The 27340-nt window shown below is 33.7% G+C and overlaps 1 protein-coding gene across 5 annotated transcripts in view; it reads right to left on the reverse strand.

Annotated features, from left to right (window-relative positions):
- The window catches only part of ASCC3 (activating signal cointegrator 1 complex subunit 3), a 377366-nt gene that overhangs the window by 200617 nt on the left and 149409 nt on the right, over window positions 1-27340 (reverse strand). For all 5 annotated transcript variants that reach the window (XM_054490290.2, XM_054490292.2, XM_063666450.1 and 2 more), the window contains 3 exons: window positions 13291-13455; window positions 5841-6017; window positions 3225-3296 (listed from right to left, as the gene is read on the reverse strand). In XM_054490290.2, coding sequence (XP_054346265.2) covers window positions 3225-3296; window positions 5841-6017; window positions 13291-13455 — 414 coding nt within the window. The remainder of the gene's footprint in view (window positions 1-3224; window positions 3297-5840; window positions 6018-13290; window positions 13456-27340) is intronic.

A 27340-nucleotide genomic window follows, 5' to 3' on the forward strand; every position in this document is an offset into this window, starting at 1 on the left:
TATACAACACCAAAGACATAAAGGAAATAATTGACAAGCTGGACTTTATTAAAATTTATAACTCTGCTGAAAAACACTAAGAGAAATAAGAGGAAAGAGAATGAGAAGACAAGTAACAGACTGGAAGAAACTATTTCCAAAATACATACCCGATAAAGTACTGTTAACAAAATATACAAAGAACTCTTAAAACCCAACAATAAGAAAATGAACCATCTGGTTAAAAATGGGCGAAAGACTTGAAAAGACATTTCACCAAAGAAGATGGACAAATGTCAAGCATATGAAAAGATGCTTAATATCACTTGTCATTAGAAAAATACAACTTAAAACAAGATACCATTACACACCTTTTAGAATGGCCAATATCCAAAATATTGACAAAACCAAATGCTGGCAAGGATGTGAGGATGTTGAACAACAGAAATTCTCTAATGGGCATGAAAAATGGTATAGGTATTTTGGAAGACAGTTTGGTAGTTTTTTACAAAGCTAAACATACTCCTACCATATGATCTAGCAATTATACTCTTTTTTTTTGAGACGGAGTCTTGCTCTGTCACCCAGACTGGAGCACAGTGACACCATCTCAGCTTACTGCAAGCCCCACCTCCCAGGTTCACGCCATTCTCCTGCCTCAGCCTCTGCAGCAGCTGGGACTACAGGCGCCCACCACCACGCCCGGCTAACTTTTTTGTATTTTTAGTAGAGACAGGGTTTCACCGTGTTAGCCAGGATGGTCTCCATCTCCTGACCTCATGATCCACCTGCCTCGGCCTCCCAAAGTGCTGGGATTACAGGCATGAGCCACTGTGCCCAGCGCAATTATACTCTTTATTATTTACTCAAACAAGTTGATAACTTACGTCCGTACAAAAACCTGCACATGGATTTTACAGCAACTTTATTTATAATTGCCAAACTTGGAAGCAACCAATATGTCCTTTGGCAGGTGAATAGATAAATAAATTAGCACACCAGGATAATGGTGTATTACTCAATACCAAAAAGAACTGAGCTACCAGGCCATGAAAAGACATGCAGAACCTAAAATACCTATCACTAAGTGAAAAAAAGCTAATCTGAAAAGGCTACATACTATGTGGTTCCAACCATAAGATGTTCCAGAAAAAAACAAAACTATGAAGAGAGTAAAAAGATCAGTAGTTAAGCGGGAGGAGAGAAAAACAGGCTTAACATAGAGGATGTTTAGGTCAGTGAAACAAATTTGTATAAAACTATAATGGCAAATACATGTAATTACACATTTCTCAAAATTCATGGAATGTACAAAGCAAAGAGTTAACCTTAACGTAAACTGTGGACTTCGAGTAACATCTGCATGTCAATGTAGGTTCATTGATTGAATCAAATTATCCCTCTGGTACTGGGGACACTGTGCTTGTGTGGGAGTAGAGAGCACACGGAAACTCTACTTTCCATTCAATTTTACTGTGAACCTAAAACTTCTCTAAAAAATAAACTGTATTTTTAAAAAAACTAAATTGAGAAAACATTTAAATATTTACTGAATCTTTCTGATAGTCCCTATACAAAAAGAGTGTACAGACTCCACAGGTACATTCCTTAGCTAACAATATAGTTTATATATTTTGTAATATAAAAATTGGAAATAAATGTGCATGGTGATAACATCTAGCTACTTACGCTGAATTTATGATACTCTTGCAAAGAAGGCTATACAGGACTTTCCATTAGAATCTTTTTTGAAATGCTTTCAAAAGTTTCTCTAGACAGCATTTTGGGATCATGACACATACACTACAAATAAAATCTCACGAGGCAATCCAGAACAGAGGTGGCAAATTATAGCCAGCAAGCCAAATGCACCTGCTGCCTATTTTTGTAAATAAAGTTTTATTGGAACACAGTTGCACCCACTTGTTCAAATATTGTCCATAGCTGCTTTCATGCTAAATAGCAAAGTTGAAGTAGCTGCAACAGAAAACATAAGGCCCATAAAGCCTCAAATATTTACTATCAGACTCTTTTCAGAAAAATTCTGCCAGCCTCTGACCTAGAACAAATAGTTTTTATTTAGTAGGATTTTTTTAATTTAAAGAAAGAATATTGGCATTTTATATTTCTTTATTTTTAAAATGATAAATAATGCAACTCACAAAACAGTTTTTTATGAGGGTCAAAGGAGAACAATGACACAAAATAAATGCAAAGAAAGTGATATGTCACAATAGTTAGTAGCTCATGGCCTGGATCTGAAAGTGCACTAGCAGAACGACCTGAACATGTTACTTTATTTTGCAAAGAACTCCATTTTCTCCATCTGTCAAGTGAAGATAATAGTACCTGCCTCATAGGTTGCTGAGAAAATTCAATTGGTCAGTAAGTATAAGATAATCTTACCAGCTTCATACATTTATTAAGAACTAGAAAAGGTTAGCTACTATTATTATTGCTGGTATACAACTTAAAATACTTGTGATTTCTGAAAAAGTTATTCTTAAAACCAAGCACAATCTCTAGAGATTAGTTATGAACGTGATTTTAAAACTATTTCCTAAAAATAGAAAAAATGCCTCAAGAATGCTGTGTTCCAACGTTTAAGGAGGCAGTGTCTCATGCTCTCAAGTTCAAATCATCTTTGATTTATTTTATAAACTGGAGTTGCAAACAAGATTTAGTCTGGGAAAAAAAGGTTTCACTACTCTTAAAAGGAATTTAACAACCTAAGGGCCAGGAAAACACTTTACATGTCATAAAAGGCTCACATTGTTTTAAGAAATGACATAATGAAGTTATTCAAAGAACCGTGAACAATTGGGAAGTGGACAATTTTTATATAAGCAATTATTATCACTTCACTTTGTCTTTAACAATTTTGATGGGAGTATATTGAACAATGGAGAATTAAAAAATAAAAGTGCTTAATTTCTAAACACCATCAAACAATACAAAACTTTATTATATATATTACATTTCAATTGACATCGCTTCATGAAAACAGTAAGAATATAATATTTAAAATTAAAAATGGCAAACAAAATAGCACGACCTATCAATATTGGGATGATAATATCTATGAATAATTTTTATGACTTACCCATTGGGCTAAAGCAGTTATTAAGAATTAGAACCTCTGAGTCATTGCCTCAGAATTAAAGAAAAATTTTCTTCTGAAGAGCCTAAATATTAATAATTTTTATCATTAAGCACTCTCTAAAAGCAGGATAAAATAAGTGTACCTGGTGTCCAGCCTTTACTTGCTTCAAAACATTTTCATAACATACTTCATCCATGTTATTCAACTGCTGCATCTTAAAGATTTTAAAACATAAAAAAAAATCAGATGAAACAATTATAAACTTTCTAACTACAAATAAAATTTTGCCAATTACAATGCATTTTTTTAAACTTTCAGACTACCTAGAATGCAGAGGTATCAAATACCTCATAAACATATAACATATAACAATCCATTAAAAAATATGCAATGCAACTTTAAAGTACAAATAGAATAACTCAGATAATAGTTTCTGAGTACTAACTTTCTAAACCCACCAAGTTTTTAAAATACAATACCTTTAAGGATATTCTTGTTAGTTACAAATATTTTAGGATAATTTTTAAAGTTCTCTCTGCTTTTCCGAGAAGCCCATTCTTCAGGCTATTTTCCATATATTTCATTATATAAACCATACAGCACACCTTTCCTGTATGATTCTCAATGTTGCGAGAACACTATGGATCAAGAGTCAAATGGCACACAGAGCTGAAACATAAGGTAACACACTATTTCTGTAATGCATATTGAGAGAGGTTGCTATTCAGAATGCTTCTACAGAAACATTTTTCAGATTAATTAGAAATCTAATATAAAATTTATGAATTAAGAAAGGGTCTCTAAGTATTTAAGGTGATGGATATCCCAATTAAACTAATTTGATATTCAGTCAAATAGATTTGACTGAAGATTTTCATGTAAGTTAATACATTCATATAATTATCAATGTATTCATATAATTATGAATGTATTATGCCCACATATGCCCAGAAAATATGTAAATCTACTATGCATAAATTTAAAAAAATTTAAAAGGGTCTCATATTCCTTATAATGATGAGAAAGCTCCTAACCAAAAAGGTAAGGTGGCTAACTCAAAGGAGTAGGCATGTGACCCAGCCTATTATCTCTCCACTTAACATGTATTAGTAAGAGTTTAGAAGAAGATGAAAAGCATCATGTACATCTAAAATGACAATGATTTGGATTTTTTGTTTCATTAATGTAAACATTTGAAAATATTGGAACTCTTATGACTTATAACGGCTAAGTAGGATGAGATGATCATAGGAGATAATTTACTCCTCACGAATAATTTAAAAACAATCCCCACCCTCTACAAAAGACAAAACTCCCAATAACTTTTTCAGTGTACTTTGGATTCATTTCTGGCCAAAGCCATTATTCCAAATTAGACATAACACTCACATCATTCTCCCATTCCTTTCATGATTATGATGGTAATGTACTGTAGTGAAATATACTTTGGATTTAATTAGCTTTAGGTGATTTACCAATTTGTATGATGCAACTGAAAGAAAATAAGGTTTAAGGTGGCTGACAAGCATGTGAAAACAATTTTCTCTTTATATCTCTCTGTGATAATCATCTGCTTATCTTTTAAATTATAAAGCTGAAAACATTCTAAAGCTATAAAAGAAGTTCTACATCTATCCTACTGATACGTTAAAAATGAACTAAATAATCAAATTATATTGAAACATAACTGAAAAAAACAAGCAGCAAATATTGCTGAAAAGCAGCACTTGAAACAGTTATGAAGCTTAAAATATGCATAATTGTATATCATAAACTCTCCCTTTGTGTACAAGTCTAAAATGACTCCCTAGAATTCTAAAGATACCTAACTTTCATGCAATGCAGTTACAGGACATTAACTATTGTATTATAGTAACAGTCACTTTGGATATTTTTAGGTGAATATTTTACTTATGATAGTACAAGGTAAAAATGGCTCTATTTTACTAATGAAATTGTTTTTGGACAAGAAGTGACAGTAATACATTAAAGACTAAGGTTGACATAGCAACATACGATTCTATCTTGTTCTCTTTTATTAAAAATGCCAAAAGGCCTGTAAATATTTTCCTAAAACTATTTCTTCTACACAAAAAATAGGTGGTGTTGAATAGGATGATAATTGTTTAAATTTTAAGCAATGTTTTCCTTCATATTACAAAATAAGCCTATCATAAGCACCCTAATAGTGTGAATAGTATAGGTAGTACTAATTTTAAAATTAGATAAACTTTTTAAAGCATAGAATTTTAGAAATGCCATTTATATATATAATAATAAAGGTAATTATAGAACATTGTAAGTTAAATGGAACACCTTCCTTGAGGGTTGCTACTATGAAATTATTTTCAATTGAGTATGAGGTACTATTATTTCTATTAAATGAATATCATCACAATATATATTGCTTGTTTAATTGGAGTTTTTATTATTCCACAATGCCCTTCAATCATTTCACGTCAAAATAACTTAAAACTTTTAACAGCTGAAAATACGTACCATACATTGAAAACACCAATGCAAACTATGACAAGCTACTTTCTGTAGGAGGACTTACTCTGCTACAAATAGTTGAGGAAGTATGCTTGATTTTGTCTAGGATATCACATCTGTAATGTGATTCAGTGTTCTGCAAAAGGCCATTTCAGTGGAGACCACAAAAGGCTGAAATGGTCTTTTGGAGTCTCTAACCCCAAACAAGTATTCAATAATAAGTCAACAAAAATATTTTTGGATAAGAATTAAAATGAGTATTTACCTTATTTGCACATTTAATCCCCAAAAATGTCTGTCCAAGAGGTACTGGTCGAAAACGGCCATCAAAGAAGAAAAGTCCAATGTATGGATTAACATGTAAAAATGTGGCAACATCGAGGTAGTTAGGTAAAGTTGCAGACAGTCCGAGAATCCTTATCATACTCTGTGTGGATTCCACCTATATGGATTATTTTAATTAAATATGGGTTATTTAAATTAATTTAACCAAAAAACATTATAATTTGTCGTATTCATAGGACTTCTAAAAACTCTAGACAGAGATGAGTGTAGAGGTCAATTGAGGGTCCTATCATGTAAGACTTTGTAGCCCATAATTCACAAGCTTGATTTAACAGATACATAATAGAATTCCATACCCACTATAATTAAAAATACACATGAGGGGTGAGTGTTTTGGCTCACACCTGTAATCCCAGAACTTTGGGAGGCAAGGTGGGCGGCTCGCTTGAGCCCAGGAGTTTGAGACAAGCCTAGGCAACATGGCAAAACCCCATCTCTACCTAAAAAAAAAAAAAAAAAAAAAAAAAAATTAACTGGTGTGGTGGCACACATTTGTAGTCCCAACGACTCAGGAGGCTGAGGTGGGAGGATCACTTGAGCCCATCTGATCGTTGTCACTGAGCTCCAACATCGGTGACAGAGTAAAACTCTGTTTCAAAAATAAATAAATGAATAAAAATAAAAATAAAAATGTGAATTAAGAACTTTGTGACAACTAAATGTATTTTTAGGTCACAAAAAACTCAGTAAATTCCAAAAACTAAAAATCATATAGGCCATATTATCTGATTATGACGTAACATACCTAAAAAGATAAAACCAAGGGATGGCCAAAAACTTCCATTCATTTGGTAATTAAAATATATCAGTATGATTTTCTGAGTAAGCTGTTAATAATTTTGCTCAGTCTAGGAGACTCAATAGGTATAAGCAAAGTAGTCCAATGTGAATAATATTAATACTTTCAGAGTCATCCATCCATCAACACTGGGTTAGGACCTAATCTGTAGGCACTAGGGATGCAGTGCTGAATAAGACATAGATCCACACATGCAGAGACTATTTGCAGAAACATAACAAGGGAGGGATCAAAAAAGTAGAGATGGGTAAAAATTAAAGTACCAATACATATACAGTATCTTATTATAAATTTGTTTTCACTGAAGAAATCTTATAGATATTGGCAAAACCGCAAACCAAATCCCATCAAAAGCAAGGAACCCTAAATAAGGGGAAATAATCGCCAGACTTATTTTTAAAGAAACCTCTTTCACAACATACAGCAATTAGAATGATTAATTATCCCACAGTTCTATGTAGTACTAGTGGTGATTTGGAAAGACATGAAAGTGATATTTGGTTTTAAAATCATTTTGTAAGACAGAATAGTTACAAAATATATTTTTAAGGTTGTTTGCTGTTAAAGACACAATACTCTGGCAAACACCAGACATTTTTCTGCTAAAAATCCATTTTAAAACAACCACATTTTTAAATCTAAAAGTATAATTATAATACAGTTATTTAATATAGTTAAATCTATGTGAGAAATACTTTATTTGAAATAGAAATAATCTGGAACGTTATGTCTTAAGCCAAACCTTCAAGTCTATACACTATACCTATTTACCTTAAAAGTATTAATTATTGACAATTACAAAAAAATAAAAATTTATAGCTTTCTCCCTATCATTAGCTCAAGATTACACAGTATATTTCTATGCTGTTTTCCTTCACATAAAATTTAGTTCTGATAAAATCTCCCCACTTACTAAAAGTAGGTTAATTATTAGTTCACGTTGTTAAAGAAAATAGATTTAAGATTTCTTATACTTTTACCTTTTCCAAATTTCTCCCAATCATGCCAAGTGTATTATGAATTTAGTCCCTAATATCACCATGTAAGTTCAGAACCTGAACAAAGTCTACATTGCCTTCCAATAGCTTCAGATGGCGCTTCTACATTAGTTACAAATGTTGAAGTGTGATGTGATGTGCCATCTACTGGGAACATTTGGTAATCACAAAGAACAAATAAAAATAAGAGCTTTGTTTTGTAATAAAAATAACTATGAGCACTGTACTAATACTTTGAAAATATGAAAAGATTCACACAGACACATCTGTCAAGGAGGCTGAATTCTAGTGAGGCATTTAGATGAAGACAGCATTCACTATAGTAAGTTGTGAAATTATAAGGAAGATCATAAGCGTTAAAAATACGTGAAAAAAGGGAGTGCAAAGAAAACACAGAAAAGGTGTAATTCATTCTGATTCAGTAAATAGGAAACGCAACATAGAAGTGGCATTTGATGGATTCAAAAGAACAGTAAATTTTCCATAGATGGATAGGTGGAGTTACAAAAAAAGAAGGCATTATATAATTTGGCATTTACAATCCGTATCTCACAACCAACAACACATTCTGCCTCAAGTTAGATTAGTTTCGTTTTTGAAAGAGGGTCAATGATATTTAAAAGGAAGTAGGGAAAAGATCAAATAGTTTTGTGTGGCTGGAATCTTTGGTAGCTGATGAAGATGTAGAAGTTAAAATTAGACAGACAGCGCTTTAATATTAATAGCCTTTAATCTCCAGCTAAACAATTTGACCATTTTTCTTAAGATAACAAACAGCAAGTCAGCAAAGGTTTATGGGCAAAGTGGTACAAAACTATATAATTAGAATTTGATTACAATATACAGATGACAATGTGAAGATGAAATTATTATACATATATTATATATGATATACACATATATTGATATACTATTTATGTAATAATATATTGCATATAATACATAATAAACCTATAATATATAGTTTGATATAGTTTATAACATTTATAGATTTTATATAGAAACTATACTATTTACAATTAATTTATATTTTAAATAAAAAATTATACATTTATAAACAATTCACAAAATTATTTGTAAACTTTCTAAGGTTATAATGCCTGCTTAAAAATATTATGATATATAACGTAATATCTATGTGTCTTTGTACATACATACAGAAAGGATTAGCACTAAGACTACAATCTGTTTTCTTTTTCTACTGGGGATGCTCAGGAAAGAAAGATGTACTATAACAGTAAAATCCCTTGTAATCATGAATGATAGACCTCTTGGAAAATATACTAATGATATTTACTTGGCCTCTAATGTTCTATAGTTGAAGAAAGTCCTTATCTTTCCTGGATGGACATGGTCTCTGTAGGTGGCTCACTGCAAATAAATGTGGTGTATGGATTGTTATAGTATGGCTCCTTGAAAAACATCACTAAGTTTTTCAGGGCATAAAATCAAAACATTTCATAATCGAAATAGCTCTCCTTTGTGTAAATCATGTCCTGCATGCTTCTTTTATGAGACCTTATATATAACATGTGGGCCAGAGCACATGCCTTGTTAGGAAGAATGGACCTGGAGAATAGAGACGGTAGTTTCAGACTTCTCCATACTTCATCTGTGTCTGACAACTACCTGCATTTTAAAAATTGCTCTTAAATTGGATTTTAGCTAAAAGCTGGTTTTATAAATCAGCTTTGAAAATTTCAACCCTGTGTGTTTTCTGTATGTGTGTGCATGTACATATATTTTTAATTTATGTGGTAAAAAGTAAACAAGTCCCAAATATTTCTACAATTTCATTTCTACTGAAGAAACCACTTTTTAATTAGGTCCTACTTGTCAAATTTTGTTTTTGTTGCAATTGCTATCTCCTACTTTTTAGTTTAATTAGGTCCTACCTGTCAATTTTTGGTTTTGTTACAGTTGCTTTTGGGGACTTAGCTAAAAATTCTTTGCCAAAGCCAGTGTCAAGAATGGTGTCTCCTAGATTTTCTTGTAGGATTTTTATTGTTTGAGGTCTTACATTTAAATCTTTAATCCATCTTGAGTTAATTTTTGTATATAATGAAAGGTAAAGGTCCATTTACATTCTTCTGCATATGGCTAGCCAGTTATCTCAGCATTATTTATTGAATAGGGAGTCCTTTCCCCATTGCTTATTTTTGTCAGCCTTGTTGAAGATCAGATGGTTGTAGGTACGTGGCTTTATTTCTGAGTTTTCTATTCTGTTCCATTTGGTCTATGTGTCTGTTTTTGTACCAGTACCATGCTGTTTTGGTTACTGTAGCTTTATAGTATAGTTTGAAGGTGGGTAGTGTGATGTCTCTTTTATTGTACTTTTTGCTTAGGATTGCTTTGGCTATTTGGGCTCTTTTTTTGGTTCCATATTAATTTTAGAATAGCTTTCTCTAATTCTATGAAGAATGACATCCAAACTTCAGCATCATGCAATATACCCATGTAACAAACTTGCACATGTACCCCTGTATCTAAAATAATAGTTGAAATTGAAAAAGAAAGAAAAGAAACCACTCGCCAACTTGTTGCATATCTTTTCATATATATGCACCCAATTCTACACCAGCCTAAAATCTAAGTGTAAGCAAGAACTTTGTTTTGTTTATCACTATATCTATAGCACTTAGAACTATGTAGCTGGCACATGTGTAGGTGCTTAATAAATGTTCATTAACTGAGTGAATGAATGAATAAAAATGAATAAATGAATAAATATAGTGCACGTTTTTCTTACACAAATGGGATTGTGCTACACATACAGAACAGCTTGCTTTTTCAGTGAATAATATAACATCTTTTAAGCCCAGTTCACATAAATAAATGTGGAATGTATAGATTATTGTGGTATGGCTCTCCGAATATAAAGAAGAGCACACAGTTCATTCTCACCTTTTTTAAAGGCTGCAAAGCAGCATTTCATTGCATAAATATACTATAATTCATTAAACAATTTCTTCTATTGTTGAATATTCAAGGTATTACTAAAATATTTTGTATTAAAAAAAGAGCTTCAATGAATACTGGTATTACTATATCTTTATAAATTTGTGCTATTATTTCCACAGTTTGATATATAGAAGTGAAAACACAGCGTTGATTTTGCTAGATGCTTTCAAATTTCATTTCGTTTTTATTTTTGTTAATGTGATAGAATAGAAATGTCTCATACTGATTCATATTCTTTTTAAGCATCTTTTAAATATTTCTGAATAATTTTTTCTACTGTAAAATGTTCCTTCCAGTTGATTATTTTTCTTAGTTATAGAAACCTATTAAATATAAATAATATTAAGAAGCTGTTTTATGTGTTGCAAATAATTTGTTATTTGGTCTCACATTTAAAATTTTAGGGGTGTGTCTTACTGATCAGAATTTTAAAATATTTATGCATCCAAATGTGACACAGGTTTCATTTATAACTTCTTGAGCTTGCACATTGCATAGAACGACAAGATTATTTTTTTTAAAAAACTCTCCTATGTTTTCTTCATTGAACTGAGAGCTTTGTTTGAAACAATTAAATTATTAATCCATCTAGAATTTTATGGTGAATTTACAAAATGAAAAACAAACACTTTTGAACTTTTAAAAAATACATTATGTCACTTATTGTACCTACTTCTTTACATTTCCACACTTGAATCTGAATCAGAGGTATTTAGAAAAAAATATAAAGAATTGACATCTAATTAGATATTGGGATGGAAGAAAGTATTAAAGAAGACGGAAAACCTGACTATGACTCCCAGAGTTTTGGCTTCGGAATCAAGTAGATTATGATACCATATCTAGGTATATAGGGAAGATGACAAGAGTTCTGACATGTTTATGGGCAAAAGATGTCTATGAGATATCAGAGTAGAAATATACAACTGGGTTTGGATATGGCCAGAAGTCAGTAGGGAATTTTATATATATATATACACACACACATATATATATATTATATATATACATACACACATGCATACACATCATATACATATTATATATACATAATTTAGGTAAGATGGGCATAGAAGTGTTTTTCCCCAGAGTAAATATTTAGAATAAAGAGAGAAGATGGCAAATGACAGAGTCTTAGAGAACATAAACAATAAACATTGCCAGATTGAGAACAGGGAAGAAGCAAGGAAGGCTGAGAAAGAGTAGCTACAAACAAAACAAAACAAAACAAAACAAAAAAAACAAACACAAGTGAAAGTAACCAGGACAGGGTGGCATCACAGAGTCAAAGAGCAAAGAGTTTCAAGACTGAGGAAACAATGAGTAGTATTAAGCATCAAAAATGAGTAGAATCCAAAGTTAAAAAAAAATAGGTTTGAGAACTGGTAACTGGTGATCTTGGTAAAAACATTTTATTACTTACGTTTGAGCAATGACCAGACTGCAGTGGTTTAGTCAAAAGGGAAATTGAATTGAGATTAATATTTCCAGACACTAGGTGGTGGTGAGGGATAGGTTTAAGGAAATTTTTTGGTAAAGACAGAAGGGACTTTGCAATCCTTTTAAGTCAAAAAGACAGTGCCCACTGAGAGAGAACTTAAAGACACAGGAGAAAGAAAAGGGGTAACTTACAGAGTGAAAGAAATGGGGTCTAAGGCAAGGGGAGAAAGGACCTCTGAGAAATGAGTAAGGGGTAAAATGAAGGGTATGCTTGTGGTGGGAAGGGCTGGGCATTTTCCTGGTTAGGGAGAGGAGGGAAAAGGAATGGAAATTGAGAGAGTTCAAGCACGAGGGACTCTATTTCCATTTCAGTACAAAATACTATTGTATAAGAATAAGGCATGACAGGGTGATGAAGAGTGAAAAAGGAAACTGGTGAAGCTTGAAAAGGGTCACATTAGGGACACAGAAGAAAAGCTGCTTAGAAGTTACAGGGTAATCTCAAGGATCCATGTGAATGTAGTCTAGGAATGTCTACTCTAAATCACAGCCTATGAAGGTCTACTGATGCTAGTCAGCATCTCTAGCAATCTTTCCCACTAGTAATCGGCAATCTGGCTGGAAGTAGAGACATGGTTCAATTGATTCACTGTTGTAATTTTGTCAGGTGCTCAGGGGATAAGTAAGTTAAAGTTATTAAAAAGATAAGTAATTAGTCATGGAATCTTAGCTATTTCAGAAGAAAATAAAGGCAAGAGAATATGAATAAAAGACAATAAATAAGGAGTCAAGACACTAGAGTTCTGGATTAGGTCAAAAAATAAGTGTTCATCTATTTTCTATATATGTACAATCTACCAGAAAACATCAGTTAAAAACTCATGAATATTCTAAGATATCCTGTCTTTTCATTTAATGAAAAGAATGGTTAACAGAAAATATCTTAAGACTCTTGGCATTAGGAATTTACCAATTTTGGTTTGGGCTATTTATGAATAGCCAGTGAGGTCTAAAACTAGGGACAACAGGTATATTCCCCCTTTTAAAAATATGAAGATTATGTCAATATTAGATTTAGCTTTGTAACACAGGTCTACAGTGAAAATGCTACATTTTAAATTGAAAAACATATTTATCCCTTCAAAATAAGCTTATAAATAACTTCCTCTTACCTGCCGTAAAGTACGGGCAACTATGCTTTCTAATACTGGTCCTCTATCTTCATGCAGCAAATGAACTTCATCAAGAATAAGGAGCTTTACAATCTGGGAAAGAGCTACATCCCCAACACTCTTTCTTGTTACTACATCCCATTTTTCCGGTGTGGTCACAAGCATCTATAAGATAAGACACATTTTAAAAGGGGAAAAGTTATATAGGTTATTTAACATTGAACTGTGATACTCAGAAAGAAATATTTTGGCCACCTCTATATAAATCAAATAAAAAGTGTTTAGAATAGCCTAGAATTACATCTAATTTACTATAGACAATAGTCATTTCAAGAAGAACTCTTTTTAAGCTGTGATACTAGGCAGTTTAAGCTCATTGATGGTCATTTGCCAGTGAATTGTAGGGGAAAGTGTACAAAATACACATGTTTTTTTAAAAAGTATCTTACAATGTAAAAAAAAAAACAGTAAGAACACTATGTTTTAAAGTAGCATATACTGATAACGGTCTTTATTTGAAAAGAGACTAAAAAATGATGAAAGCATTAAAAAGAAAGAAAGAAAAATCAACAATTCACTCTACCGATAATCTACTTTGGATAATGACAGATTAAAAATAACCCAAGATATAGTATCATAAATATACCCAGAGATCACTTACTAACAATGCTTTTCATTGAAAAACATGCCCATGTGTTGTAAGACAAAAAGACACCATAATTCTCTTAAACTTTAAATTAATGGCACATTAAAATATAAAATAAAACTAGCTTGTTATTAGTAAATATTAGGAGAGGTACAAAGATTATTAAATTCAATAATAAATACAAACGTGGCCATCTACCTCACCACCAACTTAGAATAGTATGCCAGTCCTTTCTTATTAATTTGCAGAGAAAAAATGTGGTAACAAATTATAAAATCAAAATTTTCAGATATCAGAAAGCATCCCTAATTTGAAAATCCAAAATCCAAATGCTCCAATGAGTATTTTCTTGGAGCATCATGTCAGCACTCAGAAAGTTCTAGATTCTGAAGCATTTTGGATTTCAGATTTTCAAATTAGAGATGCTCAACCTGTACCACCAAATCTTAAAATCCTTTCTAGTATTTTGTTTTCTATGCTTTAATTTCAGCACAGTAAGAAGTGGCTTCAGTTATAATACTATTTTACTACATCAGTTACCTGAACTAAAATGGCTAGAAAATAAAGTGTCACATTTGCTTAATGAATTGGAACTCATGCAAGACATTTCCATCTGCTCTTGCATTACGGCCTGGGTTAACTGTCAATATTTTTACTGTCAACTTAAATTTCTCTCAGTACATGTACTTAATCCCTTGGCAGTATAAAAATTAGTATTCTAAACTGTTCCAACTTTAGCCTGTCCACTGGGAAAATGGCATAGTTGAGATGCTTATAAACCATGATGATGCCAAACATTTGGTGTATTTAATTTTTAAATGCTCATTAATTTGACAGCAAAACCAAAGGACCTAAGACTTGCCAGAACCAATTCATCTTAAACATTATTATTAAAAACTTTCCTTACAGCTGTATATAGTAAAATTACACTATTTAGTTTTCTACAATTGTTTAATGACTAATCCATTATTGTTTATCCTAGGTAAAGTGTATTCCTCCTTGAGGAGGGGAAGAGAAGAGAAAAACACAGTAAAAATTTTAATCTAAACTTTTAATGATTTGCATAATCTACTAATTGAATACTACAACAAGCCCTATATCAAACACACCAGAGGATAGTGCTTCACTGAATGAAGAACGTCACGCCCAAATCCGCGTATTCACCAACTTGTCCCAAAAGGAATTTTTTGAATTTTGAACTAAAGAATTATGAGAGAGATCATAAAATCTCTCATGTAATAAAGCCTCCGAGAGGAATGAGTTTGTGCATTTTACATTTGGTTCTTTTTTCCCCCACAAATTACTAGATTGAATTAATCTAATGCTCCTTGAGAAACAGAAAATGCAAAGATTCAAGAAGGAACTTTTACTGTGTCAGCCAGGCAGCAATTACAGGCAGATGATCAGCTCCAGTGTTAGATCCCAGAGCTATGGAGCTATGGATCTGAACTTTCTGTTCTGGGTTTGTAACAACAACAACAACAACAACAACAACAACAAAAAAAAAAAAGGGTCAAAATATATTTTATTCATATTTTTACTCTACAAATAGTTATTAGAGACAAAGATTAAAAATGATTAATGTTATTAATGTGGCTTCACAAAGAACTGAGCCAGAATGAAGAGAAATAAATCAAAATAGTGGTTTGGAGGGGGAGAGGGGCCAGACAGAAAAGTGGCAGTAGGGATAATTCTAAGGAGAAAAAAATTTTCTATACCTTCTTAAGAGTGTGGCTTACACATTTGCCAAAACACAGTGTATCTCTTCTATTTGACTGTAAGTCAAAGAAAGTCTAAAAATAACTTTTTCTTCCCTAAAGATAAACATCTGCAAATATAACATTATTCTCTATGTGTCAAAAGTAACAATCAAATTGTCTAAGTAGACATAACAAATGCAATCTGTGAGCTTGGGAATAAACATTAAGGTGCACATATAAATGTAACTATAGTATATAACTATGCTATAGTGCTTAATATTCAGTTAACACATGAGCCAAACAATTAATTGAAAATAATGAATATACATTTTTTCATATTTAATAAAAAAACACAAAAAAGAAGGGGGGAATGATAGAGAGAGAGAGAGTGAGAGACAGACAGACAGAGAGAAGTGACATCACTATACAACTACCATAAAAGTTAGAATGAATGATAGAAAATACCAGAGGATACGTTTACAGAGGATGTAGAGCAACTAGAACTCTCCTAAAGTAATGGTGGAATATAAACTTATACAACCACTTTGAAAAACTGCTTGGTAACATCTAGTAAAGCTGAAATATGCATGCGTTGTGACCCAGCAAATGCATTTCCTAATATACTATATACCCAACAGAAACACACATATATGTGCACCCAAAGACATGTATAAGAATTTTTATTGCTGTATAATTTATAATACTCCAAAATCAAAACAAACCAAATGTCCATCAACAATAACATGGATAAATAATAAGTAATATATTTATACAGTGGGATAAAATACATACTATACAATAAAAATAAGTAAACTACTAAACTGTGCAACAGCATGGAAAAAAATTCATAATATTAAGTATAATCACTTTTTACCTTCTCCTTTCCCACTCTCTCCTTTGCCAAGGAGTCTCTTCCAAAAAATGAAAGCATCCATAGCTGGGGATGGCCTACAATTAATCTCATATTCCATGTTTATGGGGGCATATGTTAGCATTTAGGGAAGAAAGCGCACTTGGTGATAGCATGAATACATCAGAAAAAGTCATGCCAATTCAACCTCATTTTCACATCGGATAAAGTCAACAAGAAGGCAGTGAAGAGAAAGCACTAGACACAGTATATACATAGTTTTCTGTATATACTGAAACTTTTGACAAAGTTTGCCCATGATATATTTATGACTAAGACAAATCAGGGAAGGCTGATAATACAACTATAGATGTCTGAACAATCTCACTGAAAGACTGGTACTTTAACAACAAGAGCAAAAAGTAAGTCAAAATCAAAATAGCCATTATTTTAGAAGGAAGGAGCTAGTGTGAGGGGGTAAATAAGAGAGGGAGAGGACTAGAGAAATTAAGAGGAAGAGAAAGAGATAAGGAGGGAGAGAGAATATGTGTGTGAACAGAGAAAGAAGGCAGAGAGAATGTGTGTGTGAACAGAGAAGGCATTTTATGGAAAGGTTTGAACTTCTTGAACAAACTTCTAGAAGAAGATCTCGAACAAAGATCTGACAAAGCAAATGTGTATTGGAAGCTATGCTTCAATTTTTCTTTAGTGAAGAACAACTAGCTAGGTAATGATGCACCTCAATCCTTAAAACCTTCCAATTTTAATTTTCATTATACATAAAATGGAGTCCTAAGGCTTTATTTTTTACTATTGAGAATACATATCTGGCTTAAGACACAAAAATATATGTGATGCATAAAAGTAGCCTGCTGTATGTTTAACTCATTTTGTTATATCTGATGTGAAGTTATGCAAGTCATATTGATATCATATTGAATTTTAAATAATTTATCATTTTGACTATTGGAACAGTTTGTTTCTTTGAAGCACATGGCTAAAAAGTAGATTTAAAATTTTGAATCAAAAGGAATACACAAATTTTAAAGATAAAAGTATACTTTCTTGTCTTTATAACATTTAAAATTGATTTTGAAATTTTTAGTACTTAGACTGTAGAAAACTGGGAGCAAACTGTGTAATTACATACATGACTTTTTTAAAACCAGAATGATAAAATATCAAAACATAGCCACTAAAATCCAATAGTATATTATATATCATAAAATCTCAGGAGCCATTGATTCCAGCTATACCATATTTTATTGTCACTAAGAAGGTGAAAAAATACCACTGGGCTGTGTGCAGTGGCTCACACCCAGCACTTTGGGAGGCCAAAGTGGGAAGATGACTTGAGGTCAGGAGTTTGACACCAGCCTGTGCAGTATGGTGAGACCTTGCCTCCGGAAAAAAAAAAAATTAGCTGGATGTGGTTGCACATGCCTGTAGTCTTACAGGGGGCTGAAGTGGGAGGATTGCTTGAGCCCAGGAGTTCCAGGCTGCGCTGAGCTGTGATCATGCCACTGCACTCCAGCCTGGGAGGTAGGGCAAGACTCCATCTCTGAAAACAAAACAAAACAAAACAAATGCCACTACCAAGTATATTTTCAAAATGTATCTTACAATTGATAAAATATGGTAAATTTAGTTGAAAAATGTTAAGAATCTATTAACTAAGCTAAAGAGCAACCTTTAAGAATGCTTGCCTAGTACATCTTCTGTGGTGAAAACAGCCTGGAATTGTTACAAATCACATTCTAACACTATAGGTGTAGACCAGGCAACAGCTTGCAAGATTTAAGAAATACTGTCTTCCTTTCTAAAATACATAATCACATACTCAGTCAACCAATAAGCTTATAAATTATACGAATGTTTTAATTTAAAGATTAAATCTAAAATGTCACATGGTTTACATTCCATAAACATACATATAATTAGTTATACTAACCTCTGATATACAAATGTCAGTTCTGATTGATGGCAACAGTCTCCATAATGGAATCTGACAGCTTGCAGATTATACCTGCCCCTTGGGACTCTACAACAAATCAGTTAGTTCCAACCACTTCCTCTTCAACATTTTTTATGTTCCCTTCTCTCCCATCAATTCACATGCACGAATGCACACTCACACACATAAAGCATAGTCTCAAATATCGAGTTATATTTATGTCAAGGATGGTGGCTTTCAATTACAAAATAAAAATGTATTCAACTACAAAAGTATTCTCACAGCATATTGTTTTTTAAAAAGTATAATATAATAAAGCTAAAGCACAAAGAGTGTCACCTGAAATCTATCTCGGTATTTTCATATTAGGAAAAATAAATGATACTATTTTTAGCTAAAATTTCAAATTGACATTTACAAAAAAACAAAGTATAATTCAAGAAGAAATTCTAAAGCTTTTGAAGGAACAGAGCAGGAAATGCTGGGAATTGGGAAGAGAAGTTCTCCTATTCAAAATTGAACATGCAAAAAAATACTTTCTAGACTATGTGTGTTTACATCTGAAACACAATTCTTTTTGCAGTTCATTCTCTTTGCAGTTCTTTTTGTTAAGACATTTTTCATCAATCTCAGAATATACATACTGAAGTCTAGCCTCATTAGCATAAGCTTGTAAAAAAAGGGATACAATACTTTGTTACCCTGAAACCTTAACTAATTATATATAATTGAGAAAAATACAAAATTGTTTATATTTCTGTTTATACAAACCATAAAGCCCTTGTTCATCACTCTAACTGCTTATCTGTAATACTCCAGGATTTCACTCAATTAACATCTCGTAGAGCAGCTGTCTGCTACAACTTAGAATGCCTCTTTATGTTCATAAAGACAGTTTGTTGTTCACATGTGACTAATTTGTGGTAGCAACTTGTCCTGTGGTGAGACCTAATCGTTACAATTGGGCTATTCATAGAGAACAGGTTTCCTTCATTCATTGTAAAGTTGTGTTTTTCAAATTGGACTGGTTTGTGTGCTCTTTGAAAGCAAAACCAAACCAAACCAAAACAAAACACAACTTTGAACATTTGACAGTCACTACCTCTTATCTGCTACATTTGTAAAACCCAGTTTGAGGATCAATCTTTTACTAAAAAGAAACACTTTAAAATGTCATACTGCAGGTCGGGTGTGGTGGCTCATGCCTGTAATCCCAGCACTTTGGAAGGCCAAGGCGGGCAGATAACCGGAGGTCAGGAGTTTGAGAACAGCCTGACCAACATGGCAAACCCTGTCTCTACTAAAAATAGAAATATTAGCCAGGCATGGTGGTAGGCGCCTGTAATCTCAACTACTTGGGAGGCTGAGGCAGGAGAATGACTTGAACCCGGGAGGCGGGGGTTGCAGTGAGTGGAGATCACGCCATTGCACTCCAGCCTGGGCAACAAAGCGAGACTCCGTCTCAAAACAAAAAACAAACAAACAAACAAAAAAAAGAAGTCATATTGCAATACCACACTACTACACCTTAAATGTGATGAACTAAATAAATGTATTCTGCAGTTCTCCACAAAAAAGACTCAAAATAATAAAAATTTTATCTCTTCAAACTAATTCCAGTCAGTCAATATTAAGAGATTACATTTATTCAAGAATAAGTAGTCAAAAGTTTGTTTGGGGTGTACTTTTGGGAAAGGCAGACAGAGGATAGGAGGAATCTAAAAGCTTATCAACAAATTACAGTAAGATAAAGGCTACTGAAAATGACCATTAACTAAGAAATAGATGTTTTTGTAGTTCCTTATTGTTTACCCATTTTAATTATTTAAATCATTTCTCTTTTAACTGGAAAAAGAACAAAGAACATGGGTACATCTATAAACTTAACCACAATTTATGTTTATCCAAGAGCTTCCTGATAGAAACCTGTGACTACCTCACTCATTCAATGTCCTTAGATGTGTGTCTATGGTTAGAATACAAAGATAACTAGAAGTTATACTTTGAGAAAATATAGCAAAACAGAGGAGAAACGTGTTCCAACCTCTCTCACACACAATGTTATGAAATGCAATGGTCATCTATGTGGTACAGCTGTCCCAATTCGAGTAACTGCCACTGCCACAACCTATACCTCAAGGTCATTACTAATATAGCACCAGTAGTGTAGTGTAGAGCCAAGTGAAATTATACATTTTCTGTATTTTCCCCTCCATTTCCCTTCCATTTCCTACAATTTAACAACATTGGAAAACTAACAACATTAGAAAAAAGATCAAGGAACTATTATTTGCTATTGGTTTTGAAGTGGCTTAACAGAAGTTCACATACACTAAAAATAAGGTTTAGTAAAGTGATAAAAGAGAAAAGCAAATATGACGAAAGTATACATAATATATGATTATATATAAAACCTTGCTCTAAGCTTTTGACACTATATTGAGAAAGAAAAACTGGCACATAGCTTCAAATAGAGACAAAAGAGAACCTCAATAAAAGTGTTATTCTGGCATCAAACTTTAAGAGCGGTTTCTTCTATAGAACACTATTCTGGAGACTGAATGACACAGTATGTTCACTCAGTGACCATCTTATTCAGTGAAATTTGTTCCCCAATGTGGCAATATTGGTAGGTGGGGCCTCGTGGGTGGTGTTTGGGTCATGATGTCAGATCCCTTATGAATAAATTAATGACCTCCTTTGGGGGTGAGTGGATTTTCACTCTATTAGTTCCCAGAAGAACTGGCAGTCAAAAAGAGCCTGGAATCTACCCACCAACAAACCTCTGCACTGGCTCCCCTTTTGCTTTCCGCCAGTTAGCTGAAGCAGCCTGAGGCCCTCATCAGACACCGATGCCCAATCTTGAACTTTCCAGCCACCAGAATTGTGAGCCAAATAAATACCTTTTCTTTATAAACTACCCTGTCTAAGGTATTCTGTTACAGCAACAATAAACGAACTAAGAGAACAATACTTTCAGAGTAAATGCAAGAGCAACCTCATGAGGCAATTACTTATAGTTCCTTCAGACAAAATCCAAAACTTCAGCATTAAAACTCAACCTCTTGAAAGCAATTTTGTTTGTTAATTATTTCTTAAATTAGAAAATGCATGAGTTTGTAAAGCATACAAATCACAAAGAGACTCTCCCATCTCCTCTCCACTAGCTTGTTCTTCTCCCCTAAAACATAACCATTGCTTACTATATATATCCCTTTAAAAATGAACAAACAAAATATATATATATGCTCTCAAATATTTTACACAAATGGGACAAAGGACACTGTGCCCTGTCTTATGATAGTTCTCGTAGGAGCTACAATGATGTTGTCAGAGGGAATTGTCCAATCTGATGCAAATTAGTAATCCCCAGAGAAATAATTCTCATTTTTCTTGTTCTGTTTATTTGGGCATAGGAGTGGTAAGTGGGGGCAAGGAAGCTTTTGTAACCACCATTAAGTAAAGCAGAGCCTCTGGGTAGCAGGAGAAGAATTTTTTACCACCATGTGATAATTATGAAGGGGATTCTCATTATTTGATGCACAATGGAAAACACTGACTGAAGATTAAATAGGTACTATGTATTTATATTATCTTCCTTAAATATAACTAATTTATTAAAATGAGTTTTTGATATGACATAAATATCAGATATTTCAACAAGACTCACAAGCACAAAACCTGAAGTCCTTTTTATTAACGATAGTAATGTGATGTAATTATTATAAAAAGACTATAACATCAGACTGAGTAGTCTGAGTACTTGCCATGGTACTTACAGCAGTGTGACCTTGGGCAACTTAAACTCTCCCTGCTTCAATTTTCTCATCTGTAAAATGGAGATTAAAATGGTACTTACCTTTTAGGTTTGTTGTGATTATGGGAATTATTTCATAAAAAAGATTATAGCACAAAGCACATACTAAGCTTATGTAAGTGTCTGCTATTACTATTGCTGTCCCTATCCCTAATCCTGTACCACCATCACTACTACCACTCTTTTGGGCAATTAACTGGTTAAGACACATCAGGGAAACTACTAGGTGCCACATCAGGGAAAGAATAAAATCATAAGCAAGGTAGTAGTCCAAAGTGTCTACACTGGCTTAATTACAAAATATACTTATGTAACAAAACAAACTAAGCTACTCTGCAAAACTGGTTGATGCTAGAAATGATGTAACAGAGTATCACCTTTTACTTCTTCTAGATAATATATCTCTATTTCTGAGAACACATTGATTGATACCAGAACCATCATTTCCAATCCTAATTAGAATAAAACCATAGAACAGGGTATAAAAACTCTCTACTTTAAACAACCTAAAATCAATAAAAACACTGTATGTTATATATTAAGGAGGAAAGTGCTGCTAAAAGGCATCCTTTTTTATTTTAATGACATATAATTCTCAGTAAGGGTAGGAGCATAATAGAAAGGGCAAAATATCAGTGTATATAATAGGAAAATAGTCCCCGAGTGGTTTGATATTACAATTTAAGATGAATTTCTTGGACACCAAGACTCCAATATCCATTTTCTTTTCAACTCTTTCTCACCATATTACCCCGATTTCATTTAAGGAAATCACTTGCCAAAATGATTTTACAACACTATCTGCAAGGTTGAGAGCTGAAGTTACACTGTAGGTTTCCCTGCATGGGGTACTTTCATTATCTTTAACTACTAGTTTATTATGAGAAAACAGCTTCGTACTTTAATAAGCATTTGTTTGATTGCTAGTGATGTTTAACATCTTATTTTTTTTTGAAACTTTGCATTTTCCCTTATGTGAAGAGTGCATTCAGTATTTCTATTATCAATTTGCATAAATTATCCTTTAATAGAGATATTAAGCATCAAAATAGAGCCATTTTAGATGGTAAATTTGGCAACGTTTATCAAATTTAAAATGCACAAACCCTACATTCAGCAATCTTGCTTTCATAATTCCATCCTAGAAAAAGGCACAGACACAAATGAACTTTCATAAGGTTCTTCTGAAGACAATAAGATCTCTACATACATACACAAAATTAAGTAAAAAAGACAAAGTATTATGCATTTTATACAAACACACACACAATGACACAATTTTTATTAAAGTAAAATAAAACTACATATAAAAATGTTTCTCTATACCCTTCAGCTCCTGAGCTTACATATTTAGGTGGCTTTTCTCAAACCATATACCCTAGTAATATTTCCTTTTTATATGCTTCTGTGGCATCTCCATACCCATATTTTCAATTTTAGCATTGACTACACTATATTGCTTGCTCCCTCAATACACCCACAAGTACAACAAAGGGAGGAACAGTAACTCTCTTGACTGCTGTATCCACAATGCCTGGAAGTGGTCTGACACACGGAACATACTCCAGTAACTGTTGATAAATTATACTTCTTGCAGGTAGTAATTATCGATACCACAATATTGGTGATAACTATTCTTGTCTAATGAGAAAATAGAACAAAGTATATTTACATTTAATAATATATAATGTAAGCTCTACTATGTAGCTATGTAGGTTTAAAAAGTTCCTTTTCCTGAGAGGCCGAGGCAGGCAGATCACGAGGTCAGGAGATCGAGACCATCCTGGCCAACATGGGGAAACCCCATCTCTACTAAAAATACAAAATTAGCTGGGTGTGGTGGCACATGCCTGTAATCCCAGCTACTCAGGAAGCTGAGGCAGGAGAATTGCTTGAACCAGGGAGGCGGAGGTTTCAGTGAGCCGAGATCTTGCCACTGCACTCCAGCCTGGGCAACAAGAGTAAAACTCCATTTCAAAAAAAAAAAAGTTCCTTTTAAGACATTGTCACATAATAGGATTTGTGACTTAGAGAAATGTTCTCCTCCCTAATCTGTTTATATACACTTAACCACATTGAAAACTCTAAATGTGTATAAAAGCAAAGAAGCACATTTACTTCATCTTGCACAACGGCACTAATACTTCCACTGTCCAGCCCTTGGCCTAATGAGATGATACTTCCTGTGTCCAGATATCATTTCCCTGAGAATGAATGTTGTTAAGGAAAGGTGGGATCTTAATGGTTCCCCTTGGATCTAAGCTAAACTAAGTGGCCTGGATCCTCATTTTTTCAGGGAGACCTAAACTGTATTTCAAGGTATCATTAAAAAAGGAATGAGGCCAGGCACAGTGGCTCACACCTGTAATCCTAGGACTCTGGGAGGCTGAGGCAGGCAGACTGCTTGAGCTCAGGACTTCAAGACCAGCCTGGGCAACACAGTGAAACCCCATCTCTGCTAAAATACAAAAACTTAGCGTGGGTGGTGGCGTGCGCCTGTAGTCCCAGCTACTCAGAAAGTTGAGGCAGGAGAATTGCTTGAACCCGAGAGGTGGAGGATGAAGTGAGCCGAGATTGTGCCACTGCACTCCAGCCTGGGCAACAGAGTGAGACTCTGTCTATTTAAAAAAAAAAAGGGGGAGGGGGGAGTGGGGATGGGTAGGGAATGAATATAAATTGAACATTCTATGATCAGGACTCATAGTTTGTTTTTTTTTAAGTACAGGGGTACATGTGCAAGATGTACAGGTTTATTACATAAGAAAACGTGTGCCATGATGGTTTGCTGTGCAGATCATCCCATCACCTTAGGTATTAAGCCCAGCATTCCTTAGCTATTCCTCTTGATGCTCTCCCTCCCTCACCCCCAACAGGCCCCAGTGTGTGTTGTTCCCCTACCTGTGTCTATGTGTTCTAATCATTCAGCTCTGACTTATAAGTGAGAACAGGTGGTGTTTGGTTTTCTGTTCCTGCATTAGGTCACTGAGGATAGTGGCTTCCAACTTCATCCATGTCCCTGCAAAGGGTATGATCTCATTCCTTTTTATGGCTGCATAGTATTCCATGGTGTACAGATACCACATTTTCTTTATCCAGTCTACTGTTGATGGGCATTTAGGTTGATTCCATATCTTTGCTATTGTGAACAGTGATGCAATGAACATACATGTACATGTATCTTTGTAACAGAATGAGTTATATTCCTTTTGTTACATACCCAGTAATGGGATTGCTGGCTTAAATGGTATTACTGCTCTAGGTCTTTGAGGAATCACCACGCTATCTCCCACAATGGTTAAACTAATTTACACTTCCACCAACAGTGTAAAAGCATTCCTTTTTCTCAACAATCTCACCAGCATCTGTTGTTTACCGATTTTGTAGTAACAGCCATTCTGACAGGCATGAGATGGTATCTCATTGTGGTTTTAATTTGCATTTCTCTAATGATCAGTGGTGTTGAGCTGTCTTTCATGTTTGCTGGCTGCATGTATGTCTTCTCTGGAGAAGTGTCTGTTCATGTCCTTTGTCCACTTTTTAATAAGGTTTTTTTTTCTTGTAAATTTGAGTTCCTTGTAGATGCTGAATATAAGACCTTTGTCAGATGGATAGATTGCGAAAGTTTTCTCCCATTCTGTAGGCTGTCCATTCACTCCAAAAATAGTTTATTTTGCTGTGCAGAAGCTCTTTAGTTTAATTAGATACCATTTGTCAATTTTTGCTTTTGTTGCAATTGCTTTTGGCATTTTTGTCATGAAATATTTGCCTGTGCCTATGTCCTGAGTGGTACTGTCTAGATTTTCTTCTAGGGTTTTTATAGTTTGGGGTTTTACATTTAAGTCTTTAATCCATCTTGAGTTAATTTTTGCACTTGTGTAAGGAAGAGGGCCAGTTTCAATTTTCTGCATATGGCTAGCCAGTTCTCCCACCACCATTTATTAAATAGGGAATCCTTTCCCCATTGCTTGGTTTTGTCTGATTTTTGAAGATCAGATGGTTGTAGGAGTGCAGTCTTATTTCTGAGTTCTCTGTTCTGTTCCACTGTTCTATCTCTCTGTTCTTCTATCAGTACCATGCTGTTTTGGTTGCTGTAGCTTTGTAGTACAGTTTGAAGTCAGGTAGCATGATGCCTCCAGCTTTGTTCTTTTTGCTTTGAACTGTCTTGGCTATTTGGACTTCTTTTTTGTTCCATATGAATTTTCAAATAGTTTTTATTTCTAATTCTGTGAAGAATGCCAATGCTAGCAATTTTTGCACACTGGTTTTTTATCCTGAGATATTGCTAAAGTTGCTTATCAGCTTAAGAAGCTTTTGGAATGAGACAATGGGGTTTTCTAGATAAAGGATCATGTCATGTGCAAACAAAGATAATTTCACTTCCTCTCTTCCTACATGAATACCCTTTATTTCATTATCTTGCCTGATTGCCCTAGTGAAAACTTCCAATATTACACTGAATAGGAGAGGTGAGAGAGGGCATCCTTGTCTTGTGCTGGTTTTCAAGGGGAATGCTTCCAGCTTTTGCCAATTCAGTATGATATTGGCTGTGGGTTTGTCCTATATGGTTATTATTTTGAGGTATGTTCCTTCAATACAGAGTTTATTGAGAGATTATAATAGGAAGCAATGTTGAATTTTTATCAAAGGCTTTTCTGCATCTATTGAGATATTCATGTGGTTTTTGTCTTTAGTTCAGTTCATACAATGAATCACATTTATTCATTTGCATATGTTGAACCAGCCTTGCATCCTGATATGAAGCCAACTTGATTATAATCGATAAGCTTTTTGTTGTGCTGCTGGATTTGGTTTGCCAGTATTTTATTGAGGATTTTTGCATCAAAGCTCATCAAGGATATTGGCTTCATCTTTTGTTTTCTGTTGTTGGATCTTCCAGGTTTTGGCATCAGGATGATGCTGGCCTCACAGAATGAGTTAGGGAGGAGTCCCTCCTTTTCAATTTTTTGAAATAGTTTCAGTAGAAATGGTATCAGCTCTTTGTACCTCTGGTAGAATTCACCTGTGAATCCATCTGGTCCTGGGCTTTTTTTGGTTGGTAGGCTATGTATTACCATCTCTATTT

This window comes from Pongo pygmaeus, chromosome 5 (assembly GCF_028885625.2).
Source record: "Pongo pygmaeus isolate AG05252 chromosome 5, NHGRI_mPonPyg2-v2.0_pri, whole genome shotgun sequence".
NCBI classification, from domain to species: domain Eukaryota; kingdom Metazoa; phylum Chordata; class Mammalia; order Primates; family Hominidae; genus Pongo; species Pongo pygmaeus.